At 40.7% G+C, this 23,781-nt stretch overlaps 1 protein-coding gene across 1 annotated transcript in view; it reads left to right on the forward strand.

Annotated features, from left to right (window-relative positions):
- Positions 1–23,781, forward strand: part of KIF26A (kinesin family member 26A) — a 99,898-nt gene that overhangs the window by 49,897 nt on the left and 26,220 nt on the right. Inside the window, exons 4-5 of the mRNA XM_084287592.1 lie at positions 1,189–1,355; positions 20,005–20,188. Of these exons, the coding sequence (XP_084143718.1) occupies positions 1,189–1,355; positions 20,005–20,188 (351 nt within the window). The remainder of the gene's footprint in view (positions 1–1,188; positions 1,356–20,004; positions 20,189–23,781) is intronic.

The raw sequence follows: 23,781 nt of genomic DNA on the forward strand, positions 1-23,781 counted from the left end.
TATACTTGATACCAGGGTTACCTCAGTTCTCATGAGAACAACTCTGGTTTTTCATTGTATGAGGAAATTGAGTGTGTGTGTAGCTGGGAAGGCGCTGTTCCCGAGTCTGTGTATCTGTGGTTGTAAAACATGATCTATGGCAGCACAAAACTTAAAATTTGGTGGCATCCCAGGAAGTACTTAATTGCGTTTGTGCTTCATTACAAGGCTGTCTCCTTTTCCGGAATTTATTTTAGCTAATTAGTTGGAAATGTCAAAGTAGTATTTCAGATGACAGAAATATCATATATTATCATACATGAAGCAATTAACTCTTTTGACAAATATTTATTGTGGTGTCGTCTTTAATTAAATCCTCAGTACTCCTAGGCAGAGAGCAGGTTCTCCCTAAAATGAGTCCTTCCCAGCACTGTCAATGAGTATTTGACTGATGGGACTTAACTGAACTTGATTTTGAAAGAGGCAGTGGCCTTGGCATGATGATGTTGACGTGACACAATTTCACAATACAAATGTCTGATTTTTTGGCATAATCCCCAAACCACTACTTCCTTCCAGACTCTGTCTCAAATACCACAGATAGGTTATGCTGGAGAAGATGCATCTCCAGCCACTCCTCTTTTCCCACTGGAACAGTTTGCAGGAGACAAAAAAGGCCAGGCGCTTGTGCTGCTAAGATGGATAATGTAGACAATACATGTTCTAAAAAATCATTTTTTTTTATTTAGTTCCTGGGGTTATTCATGTGGAAACAAGTTACAAATGTGACCATTTGGTTAGTTCCTCTTACACAGATAGGTCTCGTAGATGATGTGCCACTGAGAAATAATTCCTGACAGTTACAACCGAACCAGATAAACAGTTCTGCCAGCTCCCAAATAACACCGTAAAACAACGGGTTCTGCTTATCGTTTTCCATTTCTTCATGCCTGTCAAACTATTTAACTGCACATTACCCATCACAATAAGTCTCTGTGTTATTCTGCTTGTCTGTTACAGTCATGGTTTTTACCTTCTCTGTTGCAGGACCTTCTGTGGTACGCCTGTCCACTTGTGTCTCTCCTCAGCCACTGTTGGTCTTCACGTTTGCCCTTGCAAAGACACTCTTTGGAAGCAGTGCATGTAAATGCTCCATGTCATGCAAGATTATTAACCTGTATATGTGTTTTTTCTTTTTGTTTCTTCCAGGCAGAAACAGCACCAGAAGGTGGCCGGGATGGACCCAGCGTTCAGGTCAGCTCAGGGCAGAACAACTCCGACCCCACGGGAACAGGTGGCTCAGTGGCCTCCCAGAGCTTGGTGGCTCCAGCTGGGGTCTCGGCAGGTACCTCAGCTGCGGCTTCATTCTTCATAAGGTAGTTTGTCATTTTTCTGTTTTCTGTAAATGCTCATGGGTGTTCAAATGGTTGTGAAATGCTTTGAGTCTTTGCTGCAGGTAGAAGGTGGAGCATTTGGTGCTGGTTGCTGAGAGGTGGAATTAGTCTTGTGGTTGTGACTGTAGCTTTCCACTGCTATAGGGAAGCAGGGATGTGATGGTGACATCCCCTATCTCACTCTGGATGCCTGAGCAGGAACCTCATTTGATCGAAACCTAATGATATGTGCTGCGCTGGTCTTTATCTGTTCCTTAACGGATCTTTCTACCTGTAGCCAATCTGTTTTTGAGTAGGTTTCCTTGAAGCAGAAGCTAAAGTAATGAGGCTTTTACACTCTGATCAAAAATAGGAGGTTCTTATTTAGGTTTTTATTCAGTAGCATGACTGGATGTGCAAAGGGAGGTGTTTTGTGTTTTTTTTTTTTTTTTCCCCCACAGTTGGTAACAACAGTTCAAACAATTTAAGACATTAGTTTTTTAGCAGCAGCCTAGAACAATCTTTTTTTTTGATTCTTGGGTCTTATAATGAAAATAAGCTGTTGGTTTTGTTTGTGAAATGTTTGTTGTAATTAGCACTGTTGATTAAATGCAATGTGCTCTCAAGCAGATGGTATTTAAAACAACAAAATTCAGGGCTTTGTACTTGCATTCCAAACTCCTTTTTTAATTCAGAACTGAGCATGTTTTTAGACAATATTGAAAAACTTATGTCTGTGAATGGCATTAAAGTAAAATTTATGCACTAAGGATCATTTTTATCATGTAAGCATGTAAAAATTGTATTGTTTCCCTTTATCTTTAATTCTTTTTGCAACATTAAAAAACAGAAAAGGAATTTTAGTGTAAGTTATAATCTGATCTCAAAAAGAGCTTGGCTTCCCAAGTCCTGTTAGAGGAGACCATGGTACAATGAGTCTGAACCATTATACGCCTACATACCACTGTGCCTATGTACACAAGAAACTGGGAAGGGTCTACCCAAAGTGTTGCATGTGGAAGTTCTAGCATTGAGTCTATGCCTGCAGAATTAAAATCAACGCAGAAGTGGTTGAAAACAGGGAATAATCCGTTTGAGATAGTTACCTGAAGTTAGTGGAAGTAGAGAAGAAAGTAAGGGGAAAAGCTCAGTTAGACACTAGTGGCTTTGTTGTGTTTTTTTTTTTTTTTTTTTTTTTTAGTTACCTAAACAAGGACAGATGAATCCACTCCAAAGTACCTAGAGTGGACAGCAGCACAGCTTTTATTACAGTATTTCATATTGTGGGTATGAACAGTGTGATTTAGTTTAAACTACTTTTTTTTTTTTTTTTCAGGGTGAATCTGTATGTTTTAAGCTAATGTAAAGACTAACTTTACATTAGCTAAGCTGGAAAATTCAGAAAATAAAACAATGCCCTTAGAATTGAAAGAAATAAATTGGTGCATAATAATCTGAAATAACATCCGAATCTTTTCCTCCCAGTGATAATTCTGCCAGTGGTCAGCAAAATACATTTCTGGTTTTGTTCTAAAGAGATGGATCTTTGCTAATGATTGTCATTGGCTTAATTCAAAGATTCTTGAAGTCAACAACAAGACTTCAAATTACATCACTGTATGTTGGATCAGGCCCTAATTGCTTCTCATGAATCTGTCTTTGCCCTGAGTGAGCTGGAGTTTTATAGCTTTAGCAGCTATGTGCTAGCTAAAACATTTTAAAACCCATTAGTGCATTGCTTATTCCCTACCCATGTTTCCTCTGTTCAAAATTCCCTTCAAATTTTAACCAAATAATAGCGCTGGCTGATTTTTTTTTTTTTTTCACAAAGCACTTGTGCGTTTCTTTCTTTTAACAGTTATCAGTTATCTGGAGTAGTTTTGTAGCATTTTCATGATCTTTAATCACAATGCATTGCAGCATTAATTTCTCAGTCTTCCAGAGCCCATCTAGGAATCTTTTGTTCCCTAAAAGCAAGCATTCAAGAAATGAGTTCAGTTATTGAAAACACAGATTGAAATGCAGAAAATCATATGAAAGTGGGGGGAGGGAGATTCAGTTTGATCCACGGCAGTTGTGCATATGTTGATCTGGTTCTCAGGTAGGTACCATTGCCTAGTCCTGGCCAGGCGTCTCCATTCCCATTGGCCTTATCATTGGCTGCTCCCTCTGTTTCTGATGCCTCCTGCCATGGGGCCCTACAGAACAAAGCTTTGGTGCTGCCTCTTCCCCTCAGTCCTGAGGTATGTAGTTCTCAGGACAAGAGGAGAGGAAGAGGAGGAAATCTTCAGGGGTGAAGAGAGACAGATGCTAGCAGAAATTGGAATAGAAGGATATCAATGGTTGCAGTGATTTTCTTCAGTCCTGATAGGATATCATGTTTATGTGATCTAACCTTTCCAGTCCCATCTCTTCCATCCCTTTGCACCATCCAGTTTACAGCACTTGGTGGAAGGTCATCCCTGCCTTGAATCCTTTGCAGCATCATCCTCTTCTGTCCTTCATCTCTCATTCAGCTAATTCTCTCCCAGCAAGCACCTTGAGATAAAAGACCATACAAGCACCTTGAGATAAAATGGCAATGGCATTATGCTGCAGTCCCTATTCATTGTAATTTCTAATTCTTTCCTTACCATCCTTCTCCTCTCAGCCACTTAAACTGTGAACTTCATAGCAGAGCCAGTCTGTTACTTGAGTTGTGCAGAGCTTGACACATTTTTTTTTCTTGTTTGCTACTGGAATAAATGCAGTTAACATGTTGATGATTTTGTACACACATTTTTTTCTAAAATCCTTCCCTCTTTTTGAACAACTCTACTGAGTACTTCCATCTTCACAGGAGTCCTTCTGAAAAAGGGACTGTAGATGGGACTTTACCTTGGGCAAAAGGTAGTAGAAATAAACTAGCATAGAAATAAACTAGCTAGGCAAAAATATGCATGTGTATTAACTCTCAGTGTATTGGGGTACATGGTTAGTTACTTTGGACTACAAAGTCTTTGTAAGTTTCTTGTGGAAGCTGCATCTGTGATTTATTTAGCAGCAGGAACAGTAGATCCAGAAATTTTCACATGAATAAAGACTTCCAGTTGTTGTCTTCATGAAGCAGCATTAACTGTGTTTGTACAGGTCCTAGCACAATTAGCTTTTGGGCTGTGGCATGGTTTGCAGGCAGCAGATAAATGTCTATTTCACATTAAAACTAGAGTCTCTATTCAGTGGAATAGCACCCTTGAACTCTTGCTTGTGGGCTGGCTTGTGCCTGGGAAAGGAGGAGGTCTGTGCAGCTTTTTTTTGGTTTGCATGTTTTTTTACTCCAATTTGCTCCTCAGTGAGAGTTGTAGCTTTGTGTTTGTAAGGTCACAAACTCAAAAGACAATACAGAAGGGTTTATGTCCTTACATGGATAGAAAAAAAAAAAAAGAACTACAGCAAAATCTTTACCTACTGGTGAGAGGTACATGTAGTTAAAATTAATGTCTTTAAGATAGTCTTTGCTGTGAATGCATTGGTTTTGTTAAGCATATGTGAAGCCAAAATTTACATATTCATCCAGAGCTCTTTCTCATTTGAATGTCATATTTAATTTCTTCAAGATTAATTATGTTGTGCTTTTCAAAAAAAAAAAAAAAGGAAAAGCATTTTATTCATTACCTAGAAATGCAGAGTGTCTAGCACAGAAGTGCTAAGTATTCAAAATCAAAGCCAAATATTAGAAACAGCAGACAGAAGCGTATTAAGAAATTAAATCAGTTTTTAAGCCTTTTTCCCTCACTCTGATCTGTCATAGAAGGAGAAAAGCTTTGATTAACGTCTGACTCTGCCACACAAGCAAATTGCCAGACATTACTCAATGGTCGTGTTACTGAAGGACTGGAGGATTTAGAAGAAAATGCAGCTTCTCAGTAGGTCACTGTCAGAATGAGAAAGCCAGAGCAAAAAGTACAGCTCATGGGCATTGATGGGTGTGAAGAGGTTCCCAGTTTACCCTTACAATGCAGGTGACGTTTAACCTGGTATTCCTCAGATTTAAGAAAAATGGGGGTTGCTTTGACCATTGGCATGGAGTGAGTGATGCCTTGTTGCTGTAGTGGCTCCATACTTTGAACCTGTTTCCAGGGCCTTTTCCTCTTTTTATTCTTCTCTTCTCTCTCTCTCTCTCTCTCTCTCTCTTTTAATTTTTATTTTTATTTTTTTTTTTTGGTATAAGTGACCTGAATGTGCAATTACCAAGTGAAAATAGGCAAGATAGTTGTAGGGACTCCTCTGTGGTCTGAATTCTCTTATGCTCACAGCTAAGTAAATATTGGCTTATTGTGGTGGAAAGCTGTAATAAGCTGTCAGGTCTTTTGTCAGGCAGACACCTGGGGAAGAGAGGCTGTGGTGTTTCCACAAACAGGCAGAAGGGCAGTGAGGAGGAGGAGAATGGGCATGCACTTTGGAAGAGGTTAATTGCCTAAAAAGAACATACCACTCCCTTGGGAGAAGAGTCAAGGATCCCTAAAAATTGAAGCCATCGGGTGATTTTTGCCTGTTGGTGGCTGGAAGCAGTTGTGGCAGTGCTGCCTGTGCTGCTGGCTGGGGTTGTGGAGCTTTGGTGGGAATGTGGGTGTCTGGCCTCGGTGCCCCAAGGCGTGCTGGAGGGAAGGTTTGAGCAGTGATGGGGCAGCTAAGAGAAGTCAGAGCAGTTTGGAAGGAATGATGTATACAGCCAAGAAACCCTGAGCAAGGTTGAGCAGAAGACAAGCTGTATTACATTGCCTTTCTTAATCATCTTTGATAATAGATTATTTTTGTGTCTTTTCAAGCTGGTTTGGTCACAAGGTTGCACTTGCTGCCATGGGACGGCTGACTTTGAGGCAGGGAAGGAGCTGTGTGTTTGCAACTGTTTTCCCTCACATCTGCCTGCTTTTGTTTGATGAATTACTCTTCCAAACATAGCACTCAGTATGCGCTCACTAGTTTCTAGGTCTCTATATCATTTGCAGTGTTGCTGGGCTTTGCTAGATTAAAACCAGTTAAGTTAATAAATCTGGAGAATCATGATGGTGAGTCACACCCATTATCTGTCCACTCTCGTCATATTCCTGCGTGTTTAGGAAAGCTGTGTCAATTTTAGACATGACATAAAACATGACACATGATACACTTTTTGCAAGCAGCTTTTCTTAACAAGACATAACATACAAGCTCTGAGTAATGTAATTGAACATCTTAAGAGTTAAAATAAGCATAGTCTTTTTCTTGATTCATGATATTCCATCATATTGTAATGCCTGTGAGTTGTGGATTAAAGAATCTAATTATTCACTAATGAGCAGTAATGGTACATATAAACTAAGGGTCACTATCCTATTACAGGCACCTGATGGTTCACTGATAAGCATTTGGTCATTAGATTGACCATAAAATATAGTCAATAATTGAGGTTACTCATAGAGCAGACACCTTATCAGCTCTAGGCATGGTGGGACAGCTTGTCAGTACTCTGTGTACTGATTGTGCTGTGACTGAGCATATGATTAGGGTATTGAAGCAGTCTGTATCTAATGAAACTGCAGGAAAGGCATAGCAATATTAGCACAACCACTAAATGACTAATGTGTTTTTGTTCCAAGCCTCAGACACTTCAATTAGTTCCAATAAACTCTGATCTAGTGTAGCGGTAGGCAGAGGATTCAGATATTTTGTGCACAAGCTTTCATTACACTAGTCAAAATTTGTAACGTTTCGGGGACAGATGAAATCTGCATGGCTTTGAATGAAAAACGATGGAAATAATAAAGGCTGTCATTACCATTTTTACTTCACTTTTTCAGTTTTATTTTTGCGTTTTTTTTTTTCAGATTCGGAATACTTTCTGAGACAATAGCTGCTGCCTGATTTAAAAGATGAAGCTGACAGTAGCAAATTAGATGTCTACATGTTCTGCTTTAAGATCCGCTCATGCAGTTCATGTAGGCTTGTGCATATACATCTAAAGTTGGAATGTTCCTTAGCGTTTTGTACCATATGGAACATTAGTCAAATAGCCTGCCTCTTGAAGGCTTTTGTGGAGATATTGATTTTACTGTGCTTCAAACTGTTGCTGAGAAAATAACCTCAGAACCATTCTTTTATATATATATATATATATATATATTTTTTTTTTTCTGTGAGGATGCCTTAACTTTCATAAATTATTTAATATGGTGAAGGATGCAAAATGCCTTTTGTCTTTCTGAACTGCTGTTCAGGCGTCTGTGATGCGACCTTGGAAAGTAACCATAGAAACATGTTAAAAGCATCAACTGAAAATCAGTAGTTCGGTTTGACAGTGATGCAAATTCTGTGAAAGAAGATTATGATGTATTAGGAACACTTGAGGCATATATTACCGCTAACCTGTTAAACCTGATTATTCCATGACTATCAGTACTTTTAGAATTTAATGCAGGGGAAAAAAAGAACAAAAAATTAAACATACATTTATTTTTTTTAAGTTGCCATGTTTAAGATGTTTTTAGCTAAAGCACTTCAGCCTGCCATTCTCTGTCCTGTTAAAAGCAAGAATTATATTTCTGCTAAGCTTATAATGTAGTTCACCAGTTTTCTGTATTTAATAGCTGTAAACTTTTGCCCTGTACCCTGCTGGGATGTGCTGGTATCCCGGCTTTGTGCAGAGCTGGCACAATTTAAATCTCTTTGACAGCTAAAGTAGATAACTGGGTTATGAATAAGTAGTAGTTCACCAGAAGGTGAAGAAAATGTGTGACTCATTGGGTCCTGAGCTAGACCTTTTAGTGCTGACCTGTGGTAGTCAGGCTAGTTTGTGAGGCTGAAACAGAAGTGCCTGTGATACTTACGGGTAACTGTAGTAAATTTTTTGCAAATGACGAGTCAAGGGAAGATGCAGAGTCAGTTGTTAAAGCTGTCTTGTTCAGAGTAGTCCACACCCAAGAAATCATGTTGAGGTGTGTGGGAAAATTAAATTTATATTTCATTTTAATTTTAATTAATTTTTTTCACCCAGGAAAGCAAGGTACCAGCTCTTTCCAGCTAAGACTGCCTTGCTGGCAGAGATATCCAAAGAACTGTATGTGCATGATTTGTCTCCACAGTGTCATGGCAGTATCATGGGAGCCACAGAGCTCTTCCAGGGACACAACAACCGTCTGGCATTAATGCAGCACAACAGCCACTCGGAGGAGCATCAGTCCTTCTTCATTAAATGCCTTACTGTGCCCCGCTTTCTCTTGCTACCATTTAATGGCAGTTGGGAAGGGTGGCTGAGCAATCCGTAGCTTGGGGGCAGACATACAGATGTGCAGGTGAAGTGAAGCATCCAGGTGTTTTAGAGGGAGCCAGATGTGTTAATTCCCCCTCATGAATCTCTCCTCAGAATCTGGAGGGCTGGAGCAGCCTGTTCCCTGCAGCGTTGCCTCACTGCATGCTGCTGGAGGGGGAGACACCTTCCCAGACACCTTCCCAGACCCCCTTTCCCTGCTGCATGGAGCTGGGGAGAGCACGAAAGCCCTCACACAGGTGTGCAAATGCAGACGGAGCAGGTGCCACCAGACAGCTTGCCTCATCCTGTCGGTGCCATGCCGTGGCTGCTGGAATGCATTTACCGGCTGTCCCTGGGGTGCAGACATGACCCGTGCCTAGCACAGTGCTATGTGGGGACAGGAGACGGGGCAGGGTGTGTAGCATTGTGCAGTATCTTGTATCATCTTCAGGCAGCTTAAGCTTTTCTAGTTGCTGTGGCAGCATAATACTGCCTATAATTAAGGCCAAACAAAACAGTGTATGCTTTAGGTATATCCCATTTCGCTTTAGCCCATAAGGAGGATAAATTAGAAGATAAGCCTGAATTTAGTAGGCTTTGTTCCTGGAGACAGAAATGACTCTCAGAGCAGCATGTTTAAGAGCAGGACATCATTACTGGTATCATTGCTAATACTGCATCATCCATTTACATAGTGCTTTATCAGCATATGGTAAGCCAGGTTCCCTGCTAGGAAGAGCTCGTCCGTGAAGACTGAGACTGATGAGGCAAACTGAGATGAGACAGAGCTGTAGTTCAGCAAAGGGAGGAGTTAAAGAAGTTGAAGCAGTTGAGAAGAGAGGGAAGGTAGAGCTTTGGACATCGGTACTGCTGAGTTGAGCACTGCTGAAAGCATGAAGAATGTCCCAGAGGTCAGTAGATTGGAGATCGGGATATGGCTAATTAATATGGCGAATTGCAGTGGGGAGGAGACCCTGAGTGCCTCAGTGTGTAATGTGGGAGGTTCTGGAGCACCAGAGGCAGCCCCCCAAGAGGTGAAATGACTTTTTTGAGCTGCTCTAGGTGGCTCTGTTATGACACTTGCAGCAGTTGGGTATTGGGTTAGGTCTATGTTCTGAGGTGTTTGTGATGCTCAGGAAGAAGAGCAAAGCAGAATGATTTATTACAGATGTGCTCACAAATATGTGGTAGGTCAGAATTTGTGCCTTCAGAGCTGCCCAAGTTTGAATTTATGGAGACAGAAGTGAGTGACAGAGTGTGCATGTGAGTGTGTGGATAAATTGTAGTCTGTGGAAGGGGTTTTAAACTAGGGGAAAGTCTGAGGTATTTATGGATAATCTTGTCTGGAGTCATGCAGATATTCCTATTGTCCTGTTCTCTGATCGTCTGCTTTCCTGAACTTAATATTTTTCCTTTCATTTAGATATTTTTCATATGATTCTTTTTGTATTTTCTCATTCATCCACAGCTGAATGCATCTGCTTATGCAGTTTGCCTGAATATGTGGGATTTCAATGTTATCTAGCTGCCTGAGCCTTTTTTTCCCTTTGTCCCTTTCTTTGTGTTTGTCGAGAGGAACACCTCTCTGACATCCCCCATCCCAGCCCTTCCCCTCTGCCTGCTGCTTTGGCTCCTGGACTCCTGAACATCAGTGCTTGTTCTGACCCTGTTATTTGGGGCTCCCCAGCTTGGCGGCCGTGGCAGCTGCACTGGTGGTTTTGCTGCAGCAGGAATGAGGCATTCCGTAGGTAAAATGATAACGGCAACTTTCCTGTGGGGCTGTAATTTGACATTTTGCACCTGTCTCACAACTTTATTGGGGACTTTCAGGCTCTTTCAATAATACACTTAAGTATTTTAAGGCTTTATTAAGACAAGACAGATTTAGCAGTTGAAGTAGTAAAATCAGGCTGATACTTACTTGAGTATTTAGGTCTCGTGGCTGTCTTGCAGTCACTCTGATACTTGGTTTACTGTGTGTTGGATGTGGTTTGTAGGGCAGGTGGATTTTCAGCCGACATTGTCTGTGTTCTGAGCTAGACCACTTTGCTTGCTTGTGCTAGTAGCAAAATGAGACACTGTGTGTTTATCACTCACAACAAACATGAAAGATCAAGGCAAAATATGCACCAGTTGCAGAGCTTGACCAACTGTAAGATCACTCAGAAAGTACTTTCATATTCTAAGTAGCAGTGAGTTTCATCTTTATAAAATTTCCATAATTCTTCTTGTCAGAGGATGGAAGGTTTTTTTTTTTTTTTTTTTTTTTTATGGGGGGGAGGGTAGGACACTTCAAAGAGCTTAGCCAGTACCTCACTCAGCAGCAGTTAGTGCTTCTCTGCCCATTGCCCTTGGGGTTGCTTTCAGCTTTGTTGAGCTTTTTGTGTCCTCGCTTACTTGTGGAGCTCACTTACTGAGAAGCAGTGCCCTGTGGAGTTTTTACTGGAAAGAAATGACTCAGTGGAAGTTAATTGGCATAAAATGAATCTAATCTAAATGTTATTAGTGAAGCTAATTGGAATCCAAGGCGAGCTTCAGAACGTTATTTGGTAATACGTCTTCAGCAGGTCTTAAGGAGTTGCTTCTTTCTCCTGAAATATGAATCTTTGGGTCACAAATAATCAAGTCTCTCCATCGGCAGTGATGGGAGAACACGCGTCTTGCATTTTCCTGGTAAGTGCTATTTTAAATGGTGCTGCAATTTCAGCCTGTTAAACCTCTGAGAAGCATTGCTTCAGAACTGAAGTCAGTTAAATAAATCACAGGAACGCTGGGCTTTCAGAAGCCCGTGTGTCCCTCCGCTGTTTAAAACTACTCATTGTGTGGGCATATGACTTTGGTGGTTTCCACTGCATCATTTAGTGCTGTCAGTGCCCATTTAACTCCAACACTAGGAATAAGTAAATGCCCCCCTGAGAAGTTATTTGCCTAGCACTATAGGTGTCAAGCCTTTGGCTAAGTATCTTAAATAAAACTTGGCTGAAGGAGGAATGGGCTGTCTGTGGATTTTCTGGATGTGTGCTGAGATGTAGAACAGAGGGAGCTGGAGGTGATGAGAAAGGTATGTCTCTGAGGATGATGTGTTGGGGTAAACCCTAAAAACATAACCATCCCCAGAGCTTTTATTTTAATGGAGGCTCTACAGTCACATATCAGACCCTGATGTGTGACCAGGAATGAGAATATCCCGCATTATGTTGGACCTAAATTCAGTCCCCTTCTTTCCTGTGTGACATTTGACTGAACCTCATGCTTCGGATAAACCCTGGGTTATCCCCGTGCTGCCTTTTCTCTCTCATCCCTTCCAATCACAGATGTGCCTGCTTCTTCCCTGGAGCAGCCTGAATGAGCAGAATGCTTTTCCTTTCCATACCAGATTGTTTTTGATGAATAGCATGGAGTGTAATATCCTTTGTAACAAAAATGATTTATTGCCTGATAAGTCATTTTGATACTGGCTTCTTTCTATATATTGGGAGATGGTATTGCAGGGAAAAATGTTAAATGATCTATTTAAGTAATTACTTTAATAATGAATGGCTAGTTAGCACCATTGTTTCTGTTTCATTACTTTTCAGTTTAAAAAATGGCTTTATTACTTTTTCTTGATAGAATACAAATGAGAGTACAATTTTGCTTTCCTCAACCTGTTTTGGGAGTGTGGGTCTTGCTTGCAAATAAGTAGAACTTTTTTTTTTTTGCCTAAGGTGTGTGATTGATGTGGTTCTGCCTGCTTTAGCTCGGTTAGTTCATTAGACAGAGCGAGACAACATTGCTGGCATTCAGGTAGCTTTTCAATACATAGCTATCTACGCTGTGTGCGACCCAGGAGCTGACATATTTCTATATTAGGTGTTGACAGCCTTGCTTACATAAAGATTAACCTACACAGGTTTTCAGCAGTTTGTCATATGGTACAATTGTAAACAGCGAGCATAGAAGTACAGCAATGTGTTCATCTGCTCTTGCTTTGTATCACATCATTAGTGAGCAGAGCTGGAAATGGTATGTGGCAGGCTGCGGTGACTAGCTGTTATTCTGGTGTGTATGGATGTCAGTTCCTGAGCCTTGGTTCTAGCTACTTGAAGAAATGTTCCTTGGCCAGAAGTGTCTTAAATTTGCACGCTGAGGAGAATACAGAGCTGATGCCACTCATGACAATTTTTATAGTGACCTCAGAAACTGCTGGTTTGGGAGAATAGAAACAATGGTTGGAATGAAAGTCAGTGAATGCTCTTTGTCAAGATTTGCTCTTTGGTGTTTCTCAAACATGGAGAAAAATCACAGAGAAGAGCTGTGAGAATTCCTTCTTGGATCCCTGTATGCAAATCACTTGAATGCTTTGAAAGTGGGCTGGGTTGGTTGTTTCTGTTTAAATAGTAGTGTATAGTTTAGAAGAGGCATCAACTCTTGGGTCTGTACACCATGGGAAAGCTCTTCTGATGTCAGGGGTGCTCTGCAGTGTTTTTTTTTTTTTAACTTCTCATCTTCCAGAGGTCTTTTTCAGTCCATTCCAAAGTTGTTTTGCCTGTTTTTTTTCCGTGTGGTGCCTGAATTCAGGTGGATCTCAGCTATCGCTCACCTGTCCATTAAGCCTCGATTCTATACTTGATGAAGACGTGAATAGAATAGAAAGAAAGCAACAAGGGTGATCAGAAATCAAGGACACTTGACCTGTTAGAAGAGGTTGGAAAGCCTGAGGTCTGGAAAAGAGAAGGCTGAGGCACAGCAGAAGTCTTCACACAAGTCTGCTGCAGCAGAAGGAAATAAGCTCCTCTGCATGTCAGCTGGGGAGGTGAAGGGGGAAATAAGGAACATAATGCAGCAAGGCAGATTGGTGAGAGACATGAGGTGTGGATTTTATAACAGTAAGAATAGGTAAAAACTGGAACTGGCTGCCTCGGGAGGCTGTGGACATGCTTTCCTTGAAGTTTGTAATAACAAATTGGAGACACATATAAAGGGGAAATATTAGGTGAAGTTCATCCTATGATGGAGTATGGAGAAAGCGTAGAAGGTGATGTTGCTAGTATGTCAACATAGCTGATACATTTTTTTCCTGCCTTGCTGATTTTAAGAAGAGATGGTAAGAGAAAATTAAGAGGTCACTCAGAGTGAGAGGCTGACATTCAAGCCTGAATTGCAAGATTATGCCATGTGCAGGAGGGAAAGCATGAGCTTAATCTCACATTGGAGATGCTTTCTTTCATAAGGTTGGCTTGGTAATATCTTCACATTGGTACTTTTGGTTTTGGTACTTTGGAATGTTTTAGAATGACGTTTTTCTATTGAAACTTTATTACCATCAACCATTGTAAAAATGCCATTGCTTGAGGCTGTGCATCGTGATCCAGACAAACTAATTATTTATTGAAGAAGGGAACCACCAAAATTAGGAACATCAGTTGTTTTTCCCGTTAGTGCTTCTGTACAGTGTTGCTGGGACAGCTAAGCAGACAAACATTTGGTGCTGTGCTTGTGTAATGACACTGAAGTGGGAAAGTCAGAAGATGCTGCTGAAGCTATGCATGCATTACAGAAACCTATTAATCTTGTTCTAGGGGGAAGAACAGGCCATAATCTAAAAACTTAATTCATATTTTATAACTGATGCCTTGGACAAAATTTATTACAGAAATAGAGATGATGCCTTTTATTCTTTTCCAGACCTTCATTCCAGACAGATTTAGACATTCCCAGCTTTCTGTTTAAAAATGGCTCATTCTGAACTAGATTTTGTTATCCAAACTGCCTGCTGTAAGTGGAAACTGATACCTTGCTTATTTTTAAGTTTGCATGGAGTTTTGGGCAGCAACTGCACTGTTTCATTGTGCTATCTTTCTAATTTTAGAAGCACAAATCAAAAGTAATAAGAATAATAAAAGTAATAATGCCAACCAAGTTCATTCTGTGAGTTGCGGAAGACTTGGGACAGAATGCTGCAGGGTGTATTGTAGGACATCCGTCCATTTGTTGTCTGTATTGATGAGTAATTAAGGAAACAATAACTGGAACTGCAGATACAATGACGGACTGACTTTCCCACTGCTTCTTTTGGAGATGGCTTGCAGTGGGAAAGGCTTGGGTTATGTGACAGAGGGGTGATGGCTGTGTTGGGCTGGAAGCTGGGAAAGTTCAGAAGAATCCTGCTGTAGGGCACAGACTGATACCCAGTGCAAACCTACACCCAGAATTTTGCAGACTTTGTGAAGGGTTCAGAATCAGGATAAGGTTTGGTCCTGAGATATCCGTCAAGGTCAAACCAAAACTCCTGAGTGTACCCTCAAGTAAACTCAAGTTCCCACTTAAGGCTTGGACTGTACATTTCTTTGGCCTTGACCTGCTCGGCGAACCCCTAAGCATTCTCACAATATGAATAATGACAGTGATCTCTGAAAGATAAGGCTGGCTAATAATGCTAAAACTATGTTAATATGTAACGGCTTATGCTGAAATTAACGTGCAGAAGTTTTCTTTTATTATTTTGTCAGTGGAGCTTAATTGGAAGCAGGACTCCCAGTTCTATTTCTGACTTGTGTCAGTTTGTCTGCAAGCCCACCTTGTCAATTAAATCCTCTGCATCTGTCTCAGTTGACTCATTTCTAGTATGCGTCTCAGACTATATTTTGCATCACTCTTCCTTATGTAGCTTAATAAATGTTTGCTTAACACTTTGTGGAATTCTGTAAGTTTGTGTCGTTGTAAAAGTTTAAATTCAAGTTTTCTTCTTCGTGAAGAAATTATGCCCAGAAGGAACGCTGTTCTTTAGGGATTTAAATTGTGCTGTTTACTTTCACAGCTATAATGTGCAGAACGTGTACAGTGAATGTAAGCTAGAAGCAGCTTGCTGTACAACAGAGCATCTGAAATGTCACATTAACTACACAAACAGAATTTAAAATATTTTATTTTTTTTAAATGGGCAGGCTTTGTAGCTACTGTTGTTGAACACTGTTATCCCCTAGATGCTGAGCATTATGTAATTGATCTGGCCATGTTTTTCCTCACTGGTCTCATCCATGTATGGTAGAAAATCTAGTAATCTGTAAATTGTGTTGGGCTAAAGAACAGGTTACAGACTGTCCCTTGCATTTGCTATTTGAGTGCTCCTACATGTGCCATATATTAGTTTTATTTTCTACCATGACACCTAGCTATGAGAAGAGAACTCTCTAGAGCATCTTAAAAGACATCTTCTATTAGAGATGGAAAGAGTTAAGCAAAATGTAAACAGTAGATCTCACAGCTAGAAGTAAAAATAATATACATGGGTGTCTCTGAAGTTTTAATTGGAAGGGGGCATAAGAGAGAAAGGCTTAATTTTCTTTTCAAGAATGCTTCATGGAAGTGAGCTAGGAGGTTGAATGGGTAAAACCTAAGGTAGGTGGAAAGTGTGCATTTGTGAAAAACAGTTTACTGTAACACTGAATTTCTGCATCCTGTTCTCTAGTGGTCATAATTTTCCCTGTGGGGAAAAAGAAATTGATATTGCAGGAGGTCAGACAGTCCACCATGGAGAGAAAGGTGGATTTAAAGGCCTCATGTGAGAGACTAAATTTGAGGAAGAGATGCAAAGAGGCACAGCACCTACAGAAAGTGGTCTGGTAGGATCCCAGACTGTGCCCTTCTGGTGCTAGACAAAAAGGGCCCAGATTATGAGAGCTTGGCCTTGCCTGTTGTCATGGGACAAATTCCACCCGAGGAAAGGAATGCTGGAGAAAAAATGGATTGGAAACTCAGGTGTAAATTCAATAATGGGTTGTTGGAAAAGGACTGTAGGAAACCCAGCACTCTGGAGTGTCTCCGCAGTGGCTCCCTTTAAGTACGTATTCTCATGATTTTTACTGAAGTAAGGAGTTTTATGCAGTTGGATTTTGTTTCATTTGGTTGGGCCCATGTCCAAACCAGCCTGGCCTGTATTTTGGCCTAATGAGTACTTGGCTGGGATACCACCAAGTATGTTGCTGGTGCTGCAAGGAGTGCATAAGGATTGATGAGCCCTTCTGTGGTTCTGTTTGCCTGGACCAGTCCAGGAGCCCAAGCACAGCATAGGAAGGCTTCTGCCCAACTGGCTTTTGCAAAAGTTAAAGAACTGACTGTAATGTTTATAGGAACTGGAGATGACAGCTATTTATGTTCATATTCACAGTCTAGAGTTTGATGGTTATATTTTCTCTTGCACCAGTTGCTCTATTCTTCCACTGGCTCCTTAACTTACCCATTTTAGGGAACAAACAAACAAATCCAACAAGCTGTTTGGTACTGCTGGTGCATGATGTCTGTGATGAGAAACAATCCTGTTTTGATGTCAGGTAAAGTGATTGTTGCATTCAAACACAGAGAGCTTATAATTAAGCTTTGTGCACCACTACTTGAGAAGAGATGCTTTTTAAATATGAACTGCATACATTGTTATTAGTGCTGTTGGCCTGTTGCCTGTCAAAGCAGCAATTATTTTCTACAACATCTACTTCAGTTCCTCTGCTTTTTCGGTTTCCTGTTATCCCACATGGACATCTGCACTCCCTTTGCCAAATTCCTCAGTACATCGTGGCACTTCAGACTCATAGGAAGAGGATTTATCAGCACAATAGCAGTTGATTGCTTTAGCTAGCATATGGCACTGTCCTTTGAACAGTGGAGGTTGTAGAAAGCATGTGAATCCTGATGGAAGTAAAGCAGTTTGAAAGGTGGTCTGCCTTGGTGGGAAAGTTAAGATAACTAGTAGTGGATTTGGTGTCATCTTAAAATGGTCCAAAGCTGTGTTACTGAGCTATTTTGAGAGATGTTATACTTTAATAAGGCTGACTTTTCTGTTTATTTATATGTTTTGCTTAGCTTGTCCTTTTTGGGTGCATTTGCTTACTGATGGTTAGTGCTTAGTTAGGTGCTTGAATAAACAAATCCTGAGTAAATTTGTTCTTTGTATCCCATTCTCTTTTACATGTTTCCCAGAGGAACTCCTTCAGCCAGATCTATTGAAGGAATAATTATTTCATCAGGATTTAATATATATCTTGATTGCACTTTGAAGGCATTCTCTTGAGGAGTTTTTATCATTTCAACAAGGGATCTTAGCATGTAAACAAGGAAATAAACGTTACCTTTCATATTAATCAACAAGATGATTAAATAATAACCACAATTGTTAATTGGTACTTGGAGAGAGAAAGTAATGACTGTCTTGAGTTCCACAATGGGAGTACCAACAGTTAGAGACACTTTTCTGCACAATAAAGCTGCATATTTAGGAGGCATTACGGTTTTAATGTGCAGCTGCAACCCTAGTGAAGTTGTGCAACTGTTTGCCTGGTGTCCTGTTTCAGGCATATGTTTTCATACTGAAAGAGGTATTAGCAAGGGGCTTAGGGGTTTAGGCAGTTAAATCAGTTCTCATTGCCATTGAAAGCCTGAGGTTTTGTGTAAATTCATGCTTGCAGTATTTTGCTTCACCATAGGATACAGTTCCTGCTGGTTTCAGGATGCAGAAGGAGTCAAAAGCTGTTTCTTTCCTCAGAGGCAAGAGTCCAAATTGTCCCTCACAAGGTAGTGGCTTTTGGCTCTGAGTTTGGAAGTAGAGCCTCATCTTTTCATCACACAAGTCTTTGTCCTCTTCTAAATATTGCAATGTTTGAAGAGGGGGAAGGAAGTGCACAGGGGGTCCACAACTCCTGATGTTGCTGAAGGAAAAAGGAGTTTAACACGCAGGTCGAGGAACATAGAGCTTCGGGCTGGGAATTCTGCAGATCTGTACTCTGACTCCTGCCCCTTGTACTTAGCTGTGTAATCCTGACCCAAGCAAGTAATTTTGTTCCTTGGACACAAGTTCTTTGTAATGTAACTCACTTGAAGCAAGTAGTGCTGCTGGAAGCAACTGTGCCCTCCTGCTCTGTGCTCCTTTTTGCTTCTGACCTACCATAAATATAAGGAAAGGAAGAGTTTCCTTCTCTGATCGGTTTACTAAACTGAGGCAGCCTGAGGCTGCATCATCACTGCAGCAATTCTGGCAAGGTTAGGGGTCTAGACTTACTCTGAATTGAGGGTGACAGCAAAGTGCTGCCTTAGTTTTTTTCGTTTGTCTTTGATTATAATACTTCATAGATACTGATGCCAGTTCATTATCACTGAAAAGTACTTCGAGATCCTGGGCTGAAAGGCATGATGAAAATACGAAGTAGCCATTGTATAAAGAGACTTTTGTGGTCATATACTTCTAAACTGATTTATCCAAAGGCAAAGGCTTTTATATTGCAAGCATGGGCTAGAGCAGTGCTTTGCCCCCACTGAAGACCTGTTGGCATCAGTGGCATGGTCTCAGGTCACCCACAGGTACCAGTAGTATAACACTTTGCATTTTTGCTGACTTAACAGTCATTCAAAGTAATGCTGTAAGATAGCATGTCGAATTCTTTTATGATATATGTCTGAGGGTGGTCTATCTACTGTCAGTCTCAGGGTCAAATCACATACATTCAGGTGACAAAACTCCCCTTGGCTTTGACAGAGCTGAGATTTCTCCGTTACCACCATCCTCAGTATCCCAGTGAGTGTCACTAACACAAATATCTGTTCCATGCAACTCTGCAGGGTGTTTTGTCCCATGCAGGTTTTGATGCAGAGTCCAGGTTTTGATTTTGTTTCTTGCTATTTTTGGTGTTGCTGGTGGGGAACAGCAGAAAAAAATGATTTTGTTTCGATTCTTAATCATATGGAATAACGTTACAATTTTAATTGCATGTTTTAATTTTTCCTTCTTCTTCATCTTTTATGTTTTGAAATTCTGCATTTCAAAAGCAGGATCATTATCATTTAGAACATTAAAGCTTGTCTCTGTAATAGCTTTCCCTTTTAATGTGGAAGAATGGAATTGAGGAGGAAAAACCAATCTGTCTTGAACGAAATTCTCTGTTATCTAAGGATTTTCAATGCAGCCAACAAGATAGGATCTTAGGCTCAGCTGACTTGGAGTGTCATTCTGTGTTTTGAGTAACTTGTAGCGTACAAAGCATCACTTTTGTAATGTTATCTCCAGTAAGATCCATGCAGTCCTGCCAGTGACAAGGGGATTATTTCAGCTTTTTATGATGTCAGTGAGATTTTAGTATTTTAGGATTCAGCTGTTAAGCTGTTTCGGGGAAGAGGGGAAAGTTAGATTATAATTGAACCTCTGTTGAGGGAGAAATTAACTGAATAATTTGCCTGTGTTTTTTCTACCCGCATTTCCTTCTATTAGTCTCCTGATGTTTTTTCCTTATGAAATCAGGTTAGAACACAATGACTTGATTTGTTAAACAGGCAATGATGACAATGAACATCTGTTTGTCTGGTCCAGATTGCCATTAACACCTAGTAACATTGTCCTTTCTTGCTATTATTTTTATACAGAGCAGCACAGAAGCTTAACCTGTCATCGAAGAGAAAGAAATACCATCCACCCCTGCCACACACACACGACTTCTCTATTTATGCTACTAACTTTAGTGGCATCCTGCAGCTCTGTCCTCCCCCAGCACCACCATGCCTTCTGAGAGCTGTGTCCAAAATCAAGGACAACCCTGGCATTGGAAAGGTAATTTTGGATTTCAATTTTTAAAATAGGTTTATAGAGTAATTTTAATGGGTCTGGAAGATTTCAGCCTAGAACAGGGTTGGATAAGCTCAAGAGAATGGTCTTGGGATATATAGAGAGGCACATCTGTCTGAATGTGCCTGAGAGCTGTAATTTGTTGACTTTGTTTGCAGTCTCAGAGCAGATTCAGTGCATACATGTTGGCTTCATTGAAGCTAGTTAACATCACTGACAACAATATCAACAAAGGTTGTTTTGTCCTTTCCTATGTTAAAGTTAGAGACAGAATTTATTTGACTTCATTGGTCCAAAACCAATGTGCATACAGGTGTCACCTTTGTCAGTAGTCTCTCTTACTGGCAAGGCTCAGCTTCTGGTGCCGTCTGTTTGCTTTGGATTAAGGAGATAGCCAAGGGTGCTTGGTTTCCCTCTGCTTTACATGTCAGTGTAAACCAGAAGTAATTCTGTAGAAATCAAGTAACAGGAGAGAAATAGATGTCTCTCCAGCTTGGGAAATCCAGCACCTTTCAAACTGTAACATTTGTGCTAATTTTATTTAAGATTAATTAAAATACAACCTAATTACTTAGATCTTTATTCATATTTATAACTGTTTAATCACCCACATGACAGAGTCTGAATACTTATTTACATAGGTTACAAGAGATTAGCATTTGAAGATAGAATTGAAGTACCTAATGTGCACACGAAAGCTAAAATATGCACCTTGGCTAACCATATAAATCAGCATTAACATAGAGATCATCAGCCTAAACACTTGCAACTGACACTCTTGCTCCCAGAGAATACTCTGTATTCTCTTAAGCCAATGAGTTTGTGATAAATAGAACACAAAGCTGTAATTGATGCTATCTTTAAGCACGTAGAAGTACTGATGCAAATGTATTTTCTGCTCCTGTGTTTAAAAGTGTGTTAGAAAAAAGGGTACAGTATTAAATGGTGGAATGCAACAAACGTGATAGTAATGCACAGGTTTTCAAGTGGAAGAAGAGTTTGCTAAGGAACATCCTTTCTGTGTGTATATTTTGGCAGAGCCCACTTGTGCCTGCCTCTTTTCCCCAGGGTTTAGCACTTACCTATGGCATGAGGAATGATGGAGCAGTGCATTTCTGAGGCTTCCTAAACTCTTTGGCTTAGGAAGACCTTTAAAGCATGCTAATATCTCCCTGTGTTGGCAGGTCAAAGAACTGTCTCTGTACTTCATCACACTCATGTGCCTACAGCTATGTGTAAACAAGGGACTTCAGCTTTTTTCCTATGCTTCGAGGGTGGTCAGTGGAGTTTATTACCATGACTTGTGCCACGTAGAAAACTCAGGTTTATCTGGTGTCTTCAAAAAGATCAAAAAAGTCTAGTGAAGATCAAGTGAATAATCCCAGATGGTAGGAGATTATATGCCTTGGGTCATGTGGTCTACCTACCTTTTTCATCAGTGAGCCCAGAAGAGGGCTTTCAAAGGGAAAAGCTCCACCAGAATGCAGAGGAGCAGGTCAGGAACTTGTGCCAACCCACAGACCAGGGATATGCCCACCTGCTCAATTGTGTGATCTTCTCCTTCATTATGGGATATATATATATCTATATATGTCCACATATGGTGTGCTGGCAGTGTGTGTGACTTTCATGGATCAACAGGCAGTTGTCTGACCCTCAGATGTCTTTGCTGTGTAAGCTGAAATCATTATTGAAGGTGCTGTTTTGGGCCCAGAGTTCTAGCTGTGGACTTCTCAGCACATACTTGGCCATCATTTGGAAAACCCCTGCACAGTGCTGTGAAGTGCTGTGCTGGAGATAAGAGCTCTCTGCTAATAACATCAGCCCTTTGGTTCTTGAGTTAAGATTTAGAGCGTGCAGTGGTGACAGGGTCTGCTAGTTACTACTTGTAATGCTCCTCAAAATATAAGGTAATAAGGCATCTTCTCTAACCCCTCTAACCCATAGTTTAAAATGTGCAATACCTCTTAAACATCTGTCTTTACCCATTCCTCTTTTGCAACTTGATAAATTACAGTGTTTACCCATAAAACAACTCTAACGATGTAGCTTTTTTTTTTTTTTTTAATGTTACTTTTTGGTCCCTCCTCTTCTAACAGCTTTTCACTTTACATTCCTTTTGGTTTTCTTTTTCCTTGTATTTTTCAATGATTTGTAGAACAGCTTTGGTTACAAGGGACTTTGAAAATCACCCAGTTCCACCTCCCCTGCTCTGGGGGATCCACAGCTTCTCTGGGCAGCCTGTGCCAGTGCCTCACCACCCTCTGAAGACTTTCTTCCTAACATCTAATTTATATCTTCCCTCTTTTAGTTTAAAACCATTCCCATTTGTTATATCACTGTCTGCTCATGTAAAAATCCACTCTCTATTTTATAAGCTCCCTTGAAGTACTGAAAGGCTGCTATAAGGTCTCCACCCCTCTGTTGATACAGCCCAGGATGCAGTTGGCCTTCTGGGCTGCAAGCACGCACTGTTTGCTCATGTTGAGCCTATCGTCCACCAAAACCCCCAAGCTCTTCTCTGCAGGGCTGCTCTTAATGAGTTCTCCCAGTCTGTGCTCATGTCCAGGATTGCCCCAGCCCAGGTGCAGTACCTTGCACTTGAACTTGTTGAACCTCATTAGGTTTACATGGGCCCAGTTATCTAGCTTGTCCAGATCCCTTTGGATGGCATCCTGTCCTTCTGGTGTATCGACTGCATCGCTCAGCTTGGTGTCATCTGCAAACTTGCTGAGGGTGCACTCGATCCCTGTCAATTGACGTGACTCCCAGTGTCATTGGTAGAGCAGCCTGTCCAGTTGTAAGTACAAGATACACATAGGGGATAGAAGCAGTGCTGGATTCTGGAGTCAATTTTTCCTACTGCAGCATCTGTGGCTGTGGCTGGCTCTTTCATTGGTTTGTGTGATTGTTCCCAGATCAGCAGTGTGCCTGTCCCTGTTATTAATGTGTGGTTACAGTGGGTCAAACAGCTGGTGAGGCAGTGTTTTCCTTCTTTACCTCCCAGCTTTCTGCTGTTTTGTCTTTTATGGTTTTGATGTGGAAGCCTGGTTCCTGACTGGTATCTGCTGTATAGTGATAATGTAGCCATACTGATGGGCTGCACAACTTCGTCCTACTGACCTGAGAATGACACACTGAGGACCAGTCCTTATTCTTTGAGGGGCTGATTTCCCTGAGTACAGATGGCTTGACAAGTTTTAATGGCCTTCTTGTAGCTTCTTTTGGAACAGGACAAGATACCATAGAGAAATGTACCTTTTTGTATTGTAAAGGGAAGAGACAAAATTTAAGGAGAAAAATAAAAGTGACGTGAGGATGAAAAATGGAAACAAACTAGAAACCCATGAAATGTCAGTGATGCTTCAGTGGGGGTAGTGTAGTTCCCTTCATGACAAGTTGAAGTGGTGAATGATATGTCAACTGTGTGGAAATACTATTTATATTGAGGGAACTAATGAATAAGGCCAGGATCCTACAAAGACTGACTGCTGCTGTTACAACACACTCTAAGTAGTCCCATTTCTTTTGTAGATCTAAGTGCATGCATGAGTCCATGCTGAAATATTTATAATGTC

The sequence above is a fragment of the Netta rufina genome (assembly GCF_964035555.1).
Source record: "Netta rufina genome assembly, chromosome: 5".
NCBI classification, from domain to species: domain Eukaryota; kingdom Metazoa; phylum Chordata; class Aves; order Anseriformes; family Anatidae; genus Netta; species Netta rufina.